A 16,820-nucleotide genomic window follows, 5' to 3' on the forward strand; every position below is an offset into this window, starting at 1 on the left:
TTGTGTGGAAATTCACGTGTTTTTTCAGATCTAAAGGTCATTAAGGCTCAACTTGGAGTCTCATTAGCCGATGGGCGCTCCTCCCCGGTTGTTGGTCAGGGAAATATTTCTATATCCTCCTCATTACAGTTGAAAAATGCTCTTCATGCTCCAAACTTTCCTCAAAGTTTACTTTCTGTTAGTTGCCTTATAAAAGAACAAAATTGTAGAGTAATATTAGATCCAATGGGTTGTCATTTTCAGGATTTGCTGACGGAGAAGAAGATTGGTGGAAGCTATGAAGAAAATGGAATTTACTACCTACATCATCCAATGGGTTCTGTTCATGCTGCAGTGGAACATTCATTCAGTCCTGTTCAGTGGCATCGTCGTCTTGGTCATCCTTCATTGTCAAAGCTTCGGTCGGTCTTTCCTCAGATTCCTTCCACCACATCATTTCAGTGTGAAGCATGTCAGTTGGGCAAGCATCATCGAAGTTCGTTCCCTTCGAGTCAGAGTCAGTCTAGTAATAAAGTTTTTGAACTTCTTCATGCAGATGTATGGGGTCCTAGTAAGATTCCTACTAGGACTCAGTGTCGGTATTATCTTGTTATTGTTGATGATTTCTCTAAGTTATCATGGGTATTTTTAATAAAAGAACGATCTGAAGTTCCAAGTCTTATCAAATCCCTAATTCTTGAAATAAAAACTCAGTTTGAATCTATTGTCAAGATTGTTCGCACTGATAATGCTCTCGAGTTTAAATCAAAAGGTCTGTTATAATTTTACCAAGATCATGGCATCCAACCCCAAACTTCCTGTGCCTATTCATCTCAACAAAATGGGGTCGCTGAGCGAAAACATCGGCACCTCCTTGATGTTGCCAGGACCATTATGATTCAATCCAATGTTCCTGCGTTATACTGAGGTGATGCGATTACCACTGCTTGCTATCTGATCAACCACATGCCTTCGTCTTCTGTGGGTGATCAAATTCCATTACATATCCTAAAACCTAATGCCCCACTTTTTTCTTTCTCACCAAAAATATTTGGATGTGTTTGTTTTGTCCACAAACTTGGCCCTGACCGTGATAAATTAGCCGCTCAAGCTACAAAATGCATATTTATCGGTTATCCAAAAAATCAAAAGGGCTATCGATGTCATGATCCTATTTCTCGCCGAGAGTATGTCAGTGCGGATGTATCTTTCCTGGAATCCTCTCCATATTATTCTAGTTCCGGTTCTCCGCTGCAGGTTGATCCAGCTGAGTCTTTTCCATTACCTATACCTCCTTTTCCTTTGGAATCTGTGCCCTCCTTACCGAACCAAACTTCATCCTCTTCCAGATTTAATAATCCTCCATTGGTATATGTGCGTAGAGCTCCACTTCCGCAAGAGCCTTCATCTTCTTCTTCTCCTGAGGTAAGTTCTACTGACAATAGTGATCTTCAGGATGATGATAGCAGGCCTATTGCTCTACGAAAAGGGACAAGACAATGCACCTTATATCCCATATCTCATTTTGTCTCCCATGCCAGAATTGGACATCAGATGAAGTCTTTTATTTCAGCCTTGTCTGCTGAAACCATTTCTCTGAACTATCAGCAGGCAACACTTGATAATCGCTGGAAGATGGCTATGCAAGAAGAACTGACAGCTTTGGTATCTCAGCATACCTGGGATCTAGTTGATTCCCCAGCAGATGCTGACATTGTTGGCTGTAAATGGGTATATACAATAAAGTACAAATCTGATGGTTCTATTGAAAGGTACAAGGCCAGATTAGTCGCGAAAGGGTATACCCAGACATATGGAATTGACTTTGAAACTTTTTCTCCTGTTGCACGGATGGGTACCATCCGTCTTGTTCTCTCAGTAGCTGTTCAGCATGGCTGGAGCTTGTGTCAATTAGATGTGAAAAATGCATTTCTTTATGGGGATCTCTCTAAGACCGTTTACATGCAACAACCCCCAGGTTTTGAGGTTGAGGGGGAGTGTCATAAGGTGTGCAAATTGAGAAAGGCGATTTATGGCTTGAAACAAAGTCCTCGTGCATGGTTTCTAAAGTTGTTTGAAGTGATGTCAAGCTTTGGTTTTAATAGATCAGCAGCAGATCATACACTTTTCATAAAGAAAACTAGCTCTGGCATAGTTGTTATGGTAGTATATGTGGATGACATCATTCTTACAGGAGATGATGTGAAAGCTATTGAAGCCACAAAGGCTCATCTTCACAAACACTTTGTTACAAAAGACCTTGGTTCACTCAGGTATTTTCTGGGTATAGAAGTTGCTAGAAGCCGTGAAGGGATGGTTTTGTCTCAACGGAAGTATGTTCTTGACTTATTAAAGGAAACAGGCATGTTGGAAGCTAAACCAGCAAATATTCCCATGGACCGTAAAGTTCAGTTGGTTGAAGAAGGGTCAAAACATGTTGATAGCAAACGCTATCGCTCCCTAGTAGGGAAGTTACTATATGTAACTGTGACCAAACCAGATATTGCTTTAGCAGTAAGCAAAGTTAGCCAGTTCATGGACAAACCAACTGATTCAACTGCAAATAGTTCAAGCTGTTGAAATCAAAATCATCGCCAACTACTGGGTTCATAAGAAATAATTCAAACTACTGCAAATCAAAATCAATGTCAGTTGTTGGGCTCTATGAAAAGAAATTAATTCCAATGGAGCATGATAGATTACTTACTCATAAACGAAGCAACCAACATTTCATTTACAAGAACAGTACCAATAATTACTCATAAAAACAAAAAAAAATGCAAATCCCTAGGAGCCATAACCAGTTTCAAGAAGATTATGCTTCAGAAATCTTGTTGTAAAAAAAAAATGCGCCTTGAGGCACAGAGGGCCGCGCCTCAAAGCGAGGCACGCCTTTTGCGCCTCAAGGTGCGTTTTTGATAACACTGCTATCACCTAATTATAAGGCTTGCTTAATAACTTTACACTCACACCATGAGCCCTCACACTGTAATGAAGCAAAAAATATTCTGCATTAGATTGAAGGCATGAACATAGAACTAGATGCTCTTAAGAAAGCTAAAACTTATGAAGTAGTTAAGCTACCTCTCAACAAGAAACCCATTTGATGTTAGTGGGTTTTTAAAGTTAAAACTAAAAGTAATGAAACTTTAGAACGATATAAAGCAAGATTAGTAGTTAAAGGATACTCACAAGAATATGGTATTGACTATGAGGAAACATTTGCACCCGTAGCTAGAATGACTAGTATTAAGACCCTAATAATTGTTGTGTCAACTAAAAAATGGCTCATATATCAATTGGATGTTAAAAATACTTTTCTTAATGGAAACCTAAATAAAAAAGTATATATAGATCCTCCGTCGGGATTTAATATTGAAAAGGAAAAAACTTTTGAACTTTTAAAAGCATTATATGGTCTTAAGCAGGCTCCCAAGGCCTGGTATGATAGATTCAGTAATGTCATGACTAGTCTGGGTTTTCGTTCATGCTATACTGACACTGCTCTCTTTGTGAAAAATGCAAATACTAACATTGTTATTTTTCTACTTTATGTAGATGATATGATTATAACAGGGAATGATAAAATTGGAGTTAGTAATGTTAAAAATGTGTTAAAAGATAATTTTGATATGTCTGACTTAGGATTCTTAAGATATTTTTTAGGAATTGAAGTTGCATATTCTCTCTGAGGGTATATACTTTCTCAAATGAAACTTGTTGCAGATATATGTACTAAATCTAGAATTTCAGAGGATAAGAAGGTGGAAACTCCTGAAGTGGTCAATGCTAAATTAAGACTTGAAGATGAGACTCTTCTCGAAGATCCCACACCTTACAGACAACAAATTGGCTCTCTCACCTATTTGTCCATTACCAGACCAAATATTACTCATGTCGTTCACTCTGCTAGTCAATTTCAGCATGCTCTTACAACTGTACATGTGAGTGTTGTGCTAAGAATCGTCAGATATATCAAGAATATCATCACTAAAGGTCTATTTCTATCCTCATCCTCATCATTAAATTTACTAAATTATACTGATGATGATTTTTTGGGATGAAGGCGTAGTTGTTGTTGTTGTTGTTGTTATACTGATGATGATTGGGGAGAAAACCCTAATGATAGAATCTCAACTACTAGTTTTTGTGTCTTTTTAGGAGATTCTCTGATTGCCTAGATATATGCAAGAAGCAGCAGAAAGTCTTGTTATCCTCTACTGAAGCTGAATACCGAGCTATGACAACTACAACTATGAAACTAGTTTGGTTACGAAATCTTCTCAAAGATATGAGTGTAGACATCTCCGGTCCTTCGAAGCAATGTTACGATAACAAGAGTGCAATTTACATTGCCAGCAATCACACCTTTCATGAGTACACCAAACACATAGAGATGGATTGTCACTATGTACGTGATGAATATCTGAGAGGAACTGTTACAATGCCATATGTTACATCAAATCAAAGTATCAGTTGGCGGACTTCTTCACCAAAGTTCTTCATGCTCCCCATTTTATTTTTCTTCTTAACAAACTTTCGGTCATCTCCCGGTAAAGTTTGAGGGGGGTGTTAAAATATATATATATATATATATATATATATATATATATATATATATATAATACCTGATAGGGGTATTTTAGTCTTTTTACATAATTATTTCTAGAAACAACTATTTTAAATAGGATAGATTATTTTTCACTTTTTCCCTTTTTCTTTCTTTTTATTTTTTGTTTTTTAGTATGCATTGGGGGTCCCAACGACACTATGTGGGAGCCCCCAATGGCTCCCCTTTTTCCTTTTTCTTTGTGTATATATAGGGGACTTCTCCCCTTGTATTCTTAAGCTTGAGAGCTCTTTTAAATAAAGTTCTTTACTTTTCACTTATTTGTGTAGCCTTTTAAAGGCTTTTTGTATTGTCCCATAGTGGAATTCTTTCTTATTTCTCTCTTGTGCCTTTGGGCTTGTCCATTATTGGACATTGTGAATGCATTAGCATTCTTGTGTTACATTTCCGCATACTTCATTAGAGTTGAATCATGTGACAATGAAAAATAAGTACCCTCTACAAAAGATTGATGATCTGTTTGGCTAGCTACGGGCAGCCAAGGTGTTTTCGAAGATCGACCTTCGGTCAGGGTACCATAAGTTGCAGATTAAGGAGGATATCCAAAAGACCGCATTCAGATCCAGATATAAACCTTATGAGTTTCTAGTGATGCCTTTCGGGCTCACTAATGTCCCAGCATCATTCATTGATTGAATCGGGTTTTTCGGTCTTGGCTGGACCAGTTCGTTATTGTTTTTATCGATGATATCCTGGTATTCTCGAGAAGCGAGGAGGAGCACAGAAAGCATCTGAGGATCGTGCTTGAGACACTGAGAGAACATAAACTCTATGTTAAGTTCTCGAAGTGTGAGTTTTGGCTGGACCAGGTTATGTTCCTCAGTCATGTTATCTCTGGTAGTGGTATTGAGGTGGATCCGACAAAAGTGGATGAAGTATTGTCTTGGGAGCAGCCTAAGAATGCGATAGAGATCAAGAATTTCTTTGAATTAGCAGGATATTATATGAGATTTATATAGGAGTTCTCTCGTATAGCTGCCCCAATGACCAAGTTACTGAAGAAGGGCGCAAACTTTGTGTGGACGCAGTAGTGGAGACAGTTCTCAAGAGCTAAAAAAGAGGTTAACATTAACTCAGTGTTGACCCTACCTTCAGGATCAGAAGGTTTCATGGTCTATAGTGAGGCACAGGGACTAGATTGGACTAGAATGGACTAGGGCAAAATACAAAACCACACAAATCACAAGTCACTAAGGGCCACAACATAAAAATATAAAAGCTTTATTAGTGAGAAAATGCTTGGAGAAGCATTGCCTTACAATGGGGAACAAATCCCCTTAAATAGACAAAAAGGAAGGCATTAGGGCTAGTCCAACTAGCCGTTGAACTAGCCCCAGCGGCTAGAATTCTAGCTGATGGGACTAGCCCAACGACTAGTTGGGCTGTCCCAATCATTTTTAATCAATAAAAAAAAAGAAAAAAGCAAAATGGGTTTTTACAAGGTATTTCAGTTTACATACAGAAAAAAGTATATATATATAATGTATATATGTATATATATATAAAGACAATATACGTTAACAAATTCTAATTAGGGTGTCTACAGTTAAACATAACAAAAAATACACGAGCCATTGAGCTGGACATCTCAAATGTGCATACATTATCAAGATATTGTAATTGTGCCATGATTTCCTTTTCTTTTTCTTTTTGGAAAAAGGGTGATAAACACTTTTTATTGGGTTGATGGTTGTCATAATTTCATCTAACTTGAGTTTCTAAGATATCCTTGGCTGGATTTGCATCCCCACTATGATGACAACAAAATAGGAGCATCATGGGGATGCCAATGATAATGATTTTGTGATAATAACAGTCACGAGGCTGGTAGTGGTAGAGTACATCTAATGCCATGATGATAGAAATGCTCTACATTGATGCTGGTGATGCTGAATGATGACAGCAGTACAAACATGTAAACCTTATTATTTTGATGATGAATGATGAGTTACAGTCAGGAGATATGCAAGCATATCATCAGCAATCTACCAGTAGGATCTAACAAAAACCATATCATCATATGCAGAAAAGGGGAATAAGCGTTAATCCTTGTGAGTTTAGTCACCAAAGCACTTGGAAAACATCATACCTGAAGTCCCCTACCATCAACAATCCTCAATGAACCTGCAGCCTTATGGCGACGCCTGAGTTCCATCTCACAAGCCTTTTGAGCTTGTATGTCTCCATCAATTTCGATAACTACCTTTAGGTTCTTATATGCATTGGGAGTTGTCCATTTGACTTCAGGTGCCACGTCAACTACAACATCATATCTTCAAGCACAAAATAAATCAGCAAGGGCATAATATTGTATTCTATTGCCACAATATGACATGTTTTATTTCAAGAACGCGTTGCATGATAGAGGCAACCATTTTAGATTAATGACACAACATACAGGTCTACAATAACAAAAGACTAGAACAACAGTGAACCAAGGTGCTCATAACTAGGCAATAACTTTGATTTTATTGAATAATCAATTTGTTGATCAATCATAAAATCCACCAATGAACACTTTACAGTAGTGGTCACCACAAGAGGGTCACCAATCAGAAGACTTAACCTTGCAACACAAAGAATCATCTATCCTAAAATTTAAATGTGCCTCTAATTACAGGGGGGGAGAGAGAGAGAGAGAAAGAGAAGTCGGCATGTATCATATAGATTATTAGATGCCATGAATTTATAAGTTAACATGTATAAGCTCTCTCTCTTTGTGTGTGTGTGTGGGGGGGGGGGGGCATTGTGTACGTGCAGGAAGAGATAAACTAAGCAGCATGCCATAAATCAATAGAGAGCCACAATCCACAACCTGCAACACATGACCTGATGTTTTTATGATCCAGTAAACATGTGTTGCCCAATATCTTGATTGATTAATAGAATGGTTCTCCAATCCAATCTTTTGTCTGGGTATGCCCTTGATGCATTTCAAAACCAAGGTCCCTTGGTTAAGATAGGCAGATCCTACAAGTCCAGCTATTTTATTCAACCCTAGTCTGTCCATCTTAACCTATTCAAAATTACGGTTAATGGCATGATAATCTGATATCCAAAAGTCTGTCCTCCGTGTTTCTTCACATTTCTTATCCAATTTTTGAACATGCAGAAACATTAATACTAAAGACTGCAATTCAATTAGAAAGGCTACTGATAAATTCCAGCTCAAGTATGTTACAGACCCACACGTGCTCCACGACCGACCAGTAGGATCCACCCCATCCAGGACCCGCCCAGTTGGGATTGCGCAGAGAGAGAGAGAGAGAGAGTCCTCACTTCTCTCAGGACTCTCTACGAAACCTGCTCAGCTTGGAGTCCTGCCCAGGTTGGGACTCTGGTCAGACGCCCCCCTTGGAATCTCATCCAGGGTGGAATTGTGGATGTACTTTTACTTTTTCATCCTGTGTTTCTTCAAATAGGCCTGAATAGCTTAGTTTATTTTTTTAATGAAGCATATTGAGATTCCTCTCTATTCTTTGTTATGGTTTGTGTGATTGCTCCTTGAGAAAAAGACTTTGCTCCCTCACCCGTCCGCCCATCCCCGCTCGTCGCTGGCTCATTTTTCTTTTTTCGTTCCCATGGCATTTGTTGGGTCTCTAAGGAGCTGGACAATGGTCCTGATGGCTTTGTAGACGTGTGGCTGAATTCTTTCCTAGCCTGCACTGAGCCGAATACCTATTTTGGTGCAACCTAGGCACTTTTGAGAGAGTATGCCCAATCCAGGTGCTCGATCGTTGTTCTGGAGCGTATTTGTCTTGTGTACGGGAGCCCCACGCCTACCCGGCCATTTGTGTGTGCAGCGCTACCGGTATCGTAACTCTTTTCCATATCAAGAGTCTATAAAGCGAGGGCCCATGCCTTTTTTGTTTCCGTAATCCTGGAAACCCGCGATATGACTCGGGCACAGGAGATGTATGGTGAACTTTGCACCGCGTTCGAAGCGAGATCTACTCTAGTCGACGAGCAACTAGCTCAATTGGTCAAAGACATGATTACGCTCAACGGGAAGTTGGATGAGCGATTCCAGCAACTCCTCGTTTGTATTGATGGATGCAATAACGATCCAGATGATCGTAACATGGAATTTGGCTCGGGCAGTTAGACCTTGGGGTCTACCAATGGACCCTATCTGGCCTGCCAACCCTGGATGGAATTTTCTAAATTTGCCATGGCCGACCCTACGAGTTGGTTTTTTCGTGCTGATCAATATTTTAGGATTGTCAGGATGCCTGAGAAGGATCGAGTGGCCTTCGCCTCGATTTATCGATTGTGAAACCTGCAAATCGAGGTATAGACTCTGAAACCTATATCTCTTATGCAAAGTTTTGAATTGGCACATGTGGCTAAGGAGAAACTATCACGGATGAACTTGCATTGGACCCGGCCAGGTGGGACGTCCAGTCAGAGGTACACGTCCCAAGGGAAACCGGCCTCTAGTAGGACCGTGTCCCACCCCACACAAGAGACCGCCCCTTCCCGGTCCAATGAGAGGGCCACGGATCGCCCTACGCAGTAGGGGCAAGCGACAGATGCATGCCCTAAGTTCCAGGTAAAGCGGCTCTCTCGCGAGCACATGGAGGAGCGCCGCAAGAAGGGCCTATGTTACCATTGTGATAAGGTATGGACCGGAGACCACAAGTGTAAGGCCCTGAACTTGTACTTGTGTGACAGTGAGGTCGAGGACAGTGAGACCAGTGAGGCCGATTTATTTAATTCGGCCGAGGACACTCTGGAGGAGGTTCCTGAGATATCGCACCACGAGCTAGCCAGCGTGGAGGTGCCTCAGACAATGAAGGTGCCTAATAGAATTGGTTAATCTATTTTAGTGCTGATAGACACCAGTTTGATGCACAACTTCGTGTGTGCGCATACGGCTAAACGAGCCAAGTGCACAACTATCCTGCAACACGCTTTTGAAGTGGTGGTCGGGAACAACAGCAAGCTTAGATGTACTGCCCTTTGCCCTGGGATCCGTATGGAGATCCAAGGAACCATCCTGACCATGGATATGTATGTATTGTCGATTAAGGGTGCGAAACTGAGGAGGAAGAACCTAAAAGAACCAAACGGACCCCTTGTCTGAAAAAGGTATTTTCAAATCCCTCTGTTTATTTAAGTTGATTATAGTTAGTTCATTCGTTAATATATTCATACACGTTTTATTTTCGTTTTATTTATGGTGATGCAATTCAAGCTACAAAAACCGAGAACCTACCTTGGCTTTATCTTTTATTTGGGCAAAGGACGGTCAGAGCTTGCAAACGGTGTCCCTGCATCTTTTCAAAAGGCTTTTTAAGGATTTCGTGTAAATCCGGGTAAGTCAAATCTTCCCCTCACAAATTTTTATCAACACTATCATATAAACCATATGTCATCAAGTGTTCTTTAAGGTATATCTTAATTTCAAAATTGTTGTGAAAAAACCACAAACTATGATATGATGAAAGTATTTGGATGTACATGTTTTGTACTTTTACCTGATAAATATAGAGATAAGTTATCGCCTCGAACAGTTAAGTGTTGCTTTCTTGACTTCGCTAATGGTAGAAAAGGTTACAAATGTTATGATCTTATTAGAAGAAGAGTTTGCATATCTCGAAATGTTGTTTTTCATGAGGATATGCTTTACTTCAGTCAAATTGGAGAAAAGGCAAGAGATGAGTCAGATTTGTCCTTTTTTATTCCTTTTGGTGAGAAAGAGTATGAATGAGAAGGCTGAGGTTTAGGGGGAGCAGCTTCAACTAAGAGATGGTAGGTTTGGGCAAACTTATGCGAGAAGGCATGAAAATGTTATTGAGATTCCTTCTTGGATCAAGTATATTTTTTTATGACAGCAATCGAACATTCCACGAACGAACCAAGCATATCAAAATGGACTGCCACTATGTACGTGAGGAATTTCTACAAGGCACCATTGATCTTCCCTATGTCTCTTCCGAACTTCAGCTGGTAGATTTCTTCACCAAACTGCTTGCTACTCCTTGATTTCACTTTCTCTTGGACAAACTTTTGGTTGTTCAACCGTAAGTTTGAGGGGGAGTGTTAAAAATTGTAATCTCATAGATAATCTCATATGTAAATATCCCATAATATGTAATCGTTTTTTCAATTTAGTTACAATAGCATAGGTTAGTTAGGTTTTTATTTTTTATTTTTGGACATAATATAGACCTTTTGCTTTTTGACTAAGTCAAAAAGCAAAAGCTTGGACATAATATAGACCTTTTGCTTTTTTACTAAGTCAAAAAGCAAAAGCTAAGAGAGTCGTTGGACACTCCAACGGCTCTATTTAGAGTCGTTGGAGTGTCCAACGACTCTCCCTTGCCCTCTCTTTTGTGTATATAATATATATGGGGAGTTCCCCCATTGTATCTTTGTCTTTTGTATGTGGGTTTTGTCCCACTTAAATGAAATCAATTCTTCACTTTTCCATTTGGAATCTCTCTTTTGAGTATTTTGTGTGTGAACCCTAGTGGTTCTTAAGTGTTTGCCTTGTATGTGAACCTTTGTGGTTCTTGAGAGAGTTTATTCGTGAAGAAGCATTTGAAGTTTGTTTGAGGATTCCATTTTCTTACATTCTCAAGAGGCTGCTCTACTGAAGCTCATATTGCAACCTTTTGATCTTGCCGAATTTCGGCTAAGAACCTTCTAAGCTCTAGATTGACTTCTATTTGATGTATTTAGCATGCTTATCTAGTTGTTTCCTTGATTAATTCAGCATGATAGTGTTAGATTAGTCGATGTATTGCTTAGGAGTAATCGGTATGGCCAAATTGTCCCAATCGGTCAACCGATTCATGTAGTTCGGTTAATTGGGCCATTGTGAAGTGTTTCGATTGTTTTTCGGCCAATTACCAAGTTGATCAAACAAGGAGAGTTGTTGAAGAAGAAGCTCCTGTATGTGCATATCGTCCCTGTGCAATTGGATCAGCAAATTGAGTTTTCAGAAACACTTGGCGGGCGACTCTTGTAGCGCCCGAACAGATCTGGTTCATAAAGGGTTTTCCAGAGACCGTAGCGGAAAACCAGGACACTTTGGAGATTCCAGCTCGTGCAACTTTTATATTTATCATTGGAGAGTAGATTGTCTGAATCCTACCTTTCGAGGTGTTGTGCATCAAGATCTGTGAAGGTGCTAAGATAGGCACTCTGTCACAACGCTCAGGCGCCAGACAGAGCCTCCCTTCTTCCTGTTTTCGAGCAGGGGACAAAACCCCCCTGCCTTCTTCCTGTTTTCGAGCAGGGGACAAAGCCCCCTGCACCTCGTTTGTTCTTCGACAAGGGGCTTTGCCCCCCTGCCATGATCATGTTGCTGGCAGGGGTAGAGCCCCTGCCTGTCTAGTTTCCAGCAGGGGGCTGTGCCCCCTGTCCTGTCCTGTTGTGGCAGATTCGGCAAAGAGCCTCCGCTCCCTTCACTGCCTTCGCTGCTTTTTGCCAGGCAAGGTCTCACCCCTGCCTCTGGCACCCTTGTTGGCAGGGTACATAGTTTATGCCTCTGCAGCCTGCAGGAGGCCTTGCTGCCTCTATTGCTTTTCTGCAGGGAGCTGGGCTCCCTGCCTACCCGCGTGTTTAGGGTCCGATACCACTGCAGGTCTTACCGGACCCGCTTCTCGTTTATATTACGGCATATACCATTGTTCTAAGTATCGCAGGTTGAACGGTGGATCCAGCTCGCCTTCGTGGCTCGAGCTTGCGCTTACTTACGCCGCAGGCGTACGCGGACTCGCAACCCCTCAAGGTAGGAGATTCTTGCGTAAAAAGACAATAAACGGATAAATACTAAAATAAGAAAAGATAACTAAAAGAGGATGATATAAGTATACATATAAAATATATATGTATGTCTTTTAATTCAAGGACGCGGTTTAGCGATCCTTGTCCTCTTTACTTTCTTGCACTTTTCTTTTCTGTTGTCGTCGCGCTATATGTGCCTAGGCTTTTAATTCATGTCTTTACAGTTCATGTCATTTTAACTCAAGGACGCGGTTTCGCGATCTTTGTCCTCTTTACTTTTTCGTACTTTACTTTCCTGCTGCCCCACGCTTTGCGTCATGGCATTTACTTGTATATGTATGCCTTTTCTCCAGGATGCAATTCTAGTCCTCCTTTACGTTCTCGCACTTTACTTTCTGCATTTACTTTTGTTGCCCCGCGCTTTATGCGCCATGGCCTTACTACTTACTACCTTACATTCCTGTTGTAGTCGTGCTTGCTTTTGTACTTTTTGTATGTGTTCGTCCTTACTTTGTTGCCGCACTTTGTGCATATGCTTTGCTCCTGCATGTATTTTTATCTCTTTCGTATGCTCCTTTACTTGCATACGCTTATCGTTTTATCGAGGTACGACTTCATGCCTCGCAAGTCATCTTTTGCACTTACTTAGTCAGGGCGGAGTGTTAACCCTCATGCTCTCTCAAGTCAGATGTGCCTTCGAGACTCCGACGATTGTGTTTTTTGTGGAAAGGTGAGTCATTCTGCTGAAGAATGCCACTTTATTCAGTATAAAGTCTGTCGAAGATAGTGATGATAACAAGCATCGACCTGCTAAAAGACAGAAACAAGGTAGAGAAAATGAGCCGCAACGACCGTTAAGCCTGAGATGCAATCGTGTTCATCATGGATAACTATGCCCTCGAGACTCTGGTGGTTGTTTTTATTGTGGCAAAATGGACCACTTTATCCATGATTGTCGCAAGAAAAAGGTCGATAACCTTCAGCGAATGGGCAGTACACCCCAACCTCCTCAGCAACAGCAACAAACACAACTCAGGTAATAACCTATGTCTACTATCCTATGACAGAACACATAGAAAACGTTGAATAGATACTTTGATAGTCTTCGTTTAAGACTTTTTGTGTGTTTTGTTACTTATTTTTGTTAAGTAAAAGCTTAGCGATGAAATTACGTATGACTTTGGTGTGTTTGTTATCTTAATGATTATGATGCTTATTAGGTGAATGACCGATTAGTTTTTGGGTTGTTGACTTGTTACGCCTACAAATGATTAACTTTTAGGTGGTTGACTTATACGCCTAAAAATCATTAGTTTAGACTATTTAGAGGAATGACGCATCACGACTATAAACAATTAGTTTTTGAATGATACATCACGCCTACATAGTTGTGTTGTAGAGGGTTGCATTATGATTGTTTGTGTGAATACATCATACCTGTATAGCATGATTGATGAATATCATGAATATTGGACTAAAATGTCTTGAAGATTTGTGCGCGAACTTCACGCTAGAAAGGTCAAATGTGATGTGCTTTGAGAAATGAATGTTCTCTTTGGCAATGATACAATGCACAGAGTAAAAATGCTTTTGTATGATGTGATGGATATAACACGCAATAAGAATTATCAAGAGCATGCGATGAGTGTTTAAATTGGATATATGATGATGGTTCATGGAACCTTGTTGGAAGGAGATGTGATTTTGTGTTTTGTTTTACCATGTGAAGTGATATGATGCATATTGTTGGTATATATGTTTGTGCCCATATTGGTGGCTGCTGACCCCGAGAGCGGTCAATTATTCTGAGCAGTCGATTGTATTGATGCATGTATCACTGTGTATGGTATTTGTTGAGGATCTGATCTCCAAAGGATTACATGTGAGGGTGTGTATGACCAAGATCAGGTGACCCGACTAGAGTGGTAGATCTCTGTGAGGATGTACATTGTCCAAGAGCGGGTAGCCGCAAAGACGGTGAATTCCTATGAGAAAGTGTATGGTCCAAGACCAGGTATACCATCTAGGGCGGTAATTCCTCATGAGGTCGTACATTTTCCATACCAGGTGATCCAGCGTGGATCTTGTTATTATATTAGTGGCTATTGATCCTAAGAGCGATCATTTGTGTTGATGCGTGTATCACAATAATTTTCATTGATTATGGCATTTGTCGAAGACCGAGTTTCCAAAGGATCCTCTGTGAGGGTATGTATGATCAAGATCTGGTAATCCAGCTAGAGCGGTAGAATCTCTGTGAGGAGGTACACTGTCCAAGAGCGGGTAGCCGCAAAGACGGTAATCTCCTGTGAGGAAGTGTATGGTCCAAGACCAGGCATACCATCTAGGGCGGTAATTCCTTGTGAGGTCGTACGTTTCCCAGATCAGGCGGTCCGACGTGGAATTTGTGAATTTTGATTTTCATGAAAAGTTATGGTGAGTTGTGATGATCTTCTGATATTTATGGTTATAGTCAATTATGAATCTATAGATTTGGCTTTTTGTTTTAGCATGATTATATGTTGAACCTAGATGGGAGAATCAAATCTTTATTAATTTTAGATCATGTTTTGGACCTTCTATGGAAGGGTGGGCTTTTCTGAGAAAGTATGACGCCTTAAGTAAGTCGTTATAGGTGGCAGTTGGCCGCGTAAGGCCTTGAGGGATGGGAATAGATTAAGGTTATTCAGGACGAAGAGTTTGTTAGAAATTGTGAGTGCGACAAACGACGTCTTGATGATGATTCAGAGACCCCGTTCAAGGAACGTAAACCAACTAGAACAATATCTTGTTGTGTCTCTTCATCAATGTCGAATCAAGTAGAAGATAACGAATAAACCTTTCTTATAGTCTTCTGCTAAACTCCCTTTTCTTTTATGGCTCTGTATAAACTCTTGCGAAGACAAGTTTATTAATGAAATCACACATACATTTTGTTCGATCAAGTTGTTGGTTTCGAACCTTTCTCAGGGACTCATTATGTGTTGTCCAGATCCTTTTAGAAGCTTGTGTGTAGGGATCACACAAATGTTGTGCATCCTTGTTAACACCGATTAACTAAGACTACGATCTCTACGTATAACCTTCGCATGAAATTTCGCGGACGAAATTCTTTTAAGGAAGGTAGGATGTAAAGTCCACTTGAAAAAAAATGAGTCTGACACGTGTCGGACACGTGCCTCGGTCGGTCTGCGGTGTCGGATCCGAGACTAGCCCGGACCAGGCTTCTCGAACGATCGAGAAGCCTGTGTCTTTTAAAAGACACAGGCGTCTCGGGCGAGGGGCAAAAACCCTCGCCCCTTCTCTCTCTTTTGCTTCGTCTCTCTCACGCTGTCGTCGGCGATTGGAGATGTCGAAAACCAACTCTGTCCGGCCGCCGCCTCTTTGAGTCTGGCACCCCCCCTCTGTCTCCTGTGTCGCAGGACGCTGGCGATCGAAGCCAACAGCGGCCTCCGAGTTCCGACGACCTCCTTGCATCTCTGACGATCAGCGACCGTCGTCGTAGATGACCTCGCCACCATCTCCCTCGTCGCATGAGTTCCTCACCACCGACCTCAGAGCATCGTCGACCTCCGAGCGCTGACAACTCTCCTGTCCTCGGCTCCCCTTCTTCTGCGGCCACTGACGACCGAAGTTGGCGGCGACATCCCCCCATTGTCGTGGTCTTCCCAGGTAAAACCCCTTCTCCTTTTTCTTTCCTATCGCCGGCAGGGAGCTTCGCTCCTTGTGTCGGCTCGGCTTTCCGACAGGGGGCTCCTCTCCCCTGCCTCTAGTAGGTTTTCCGGCAGGGGCAGCCCCTACCTCTTTCTGTTTTTCCGGCAGAAGACAAAGCCCCCTGCCTTCTGTTGTTTTTTGGCAGGGGGTTTTGCCCCCTGCCTCCTGTGGTCTTCTGTCAGGGGGCTCTGCCCCCTACCCCCATCCTGTTTCCGGCAGGGGGCTTCGCCCCCCCTGCCTCCTGCATTTTGTCGGCAGGGGGCGACGCTCCCCCTACCTCCTTTGGTTTCCCAGCAGGGGGCGAAGCCCCCCGCCTTCTTCCTATTTTCGAGCAGGGCACAAAGTTGTTAAAATATGTAAATCCAATTTGTAATTTAGTATATATATTTTATATATATAAGGTAATACATATACATATATTATATATATGTATATGTATCTACCTATTATATATAAAATATATATATATATTCCTATATTTAGTCTTAGGGGTAGTTTAGACATTTTATACATATTCTTTTTCGTGAATATGTTTGTATTCTTATTTTCCTTTTTCTTAATTTCTTTTTTCTTTTAATAAAGTGTTGTGTACTTGCCTTGAGAGGGGCCCAACCCACTAGTCATTGGACCTCTCCAAAGGTCACATTTGTGACCGTTGGAGGGGCTCCAACGACTATGTGGAGCCCCTTCCAAGGCCTCCCAATGCCCAATAAATATGGGCACTATTTCTTGTATTCTCTGAAGGGTTTTGGGACTATTG

The 16,820-nt window shown here is 41.2% G+C and overlaps 1 protein-coding gene across 1 annotated transcript in view; it reads right to left on the reverse strand.

Moving 5' to 3' along the window:
* The window catches only part of LOC149813043 (trigger factor type chaperone family protein), a 216,535-nt gene that overhangs the window by 148,949 nt on the left and 50,766 nt on the right, over window positions 1–16,820 (reverse strand). The window contains exon 5 of the mRNA XM_089991785.1: window positions 6,699–6,882. Coding sequence (XP_089847911.1) covers window positions 6,699–6,882 — 184 coding nt within the window. The remainder of the gene's footprint in view (window positions 1–6,698; window positions 6,883–16,820) is intronic.

This window comes from Nuphar pumila, chromosome 16, assembly GCF_984573655.1.
Source record: "Nuphar pumila chromosome 16, dmNupPumi1.hap1.1, whole genome shotgun sequence".
Classification (NCBI taxonomy): domain Eukaryota; kingdom Viridiplantae; phylum Streptophyta; class Magnoliopsida; order Nymphaeales; family Nymphaeaceae; genus Nuphar; species Nuphar pumila.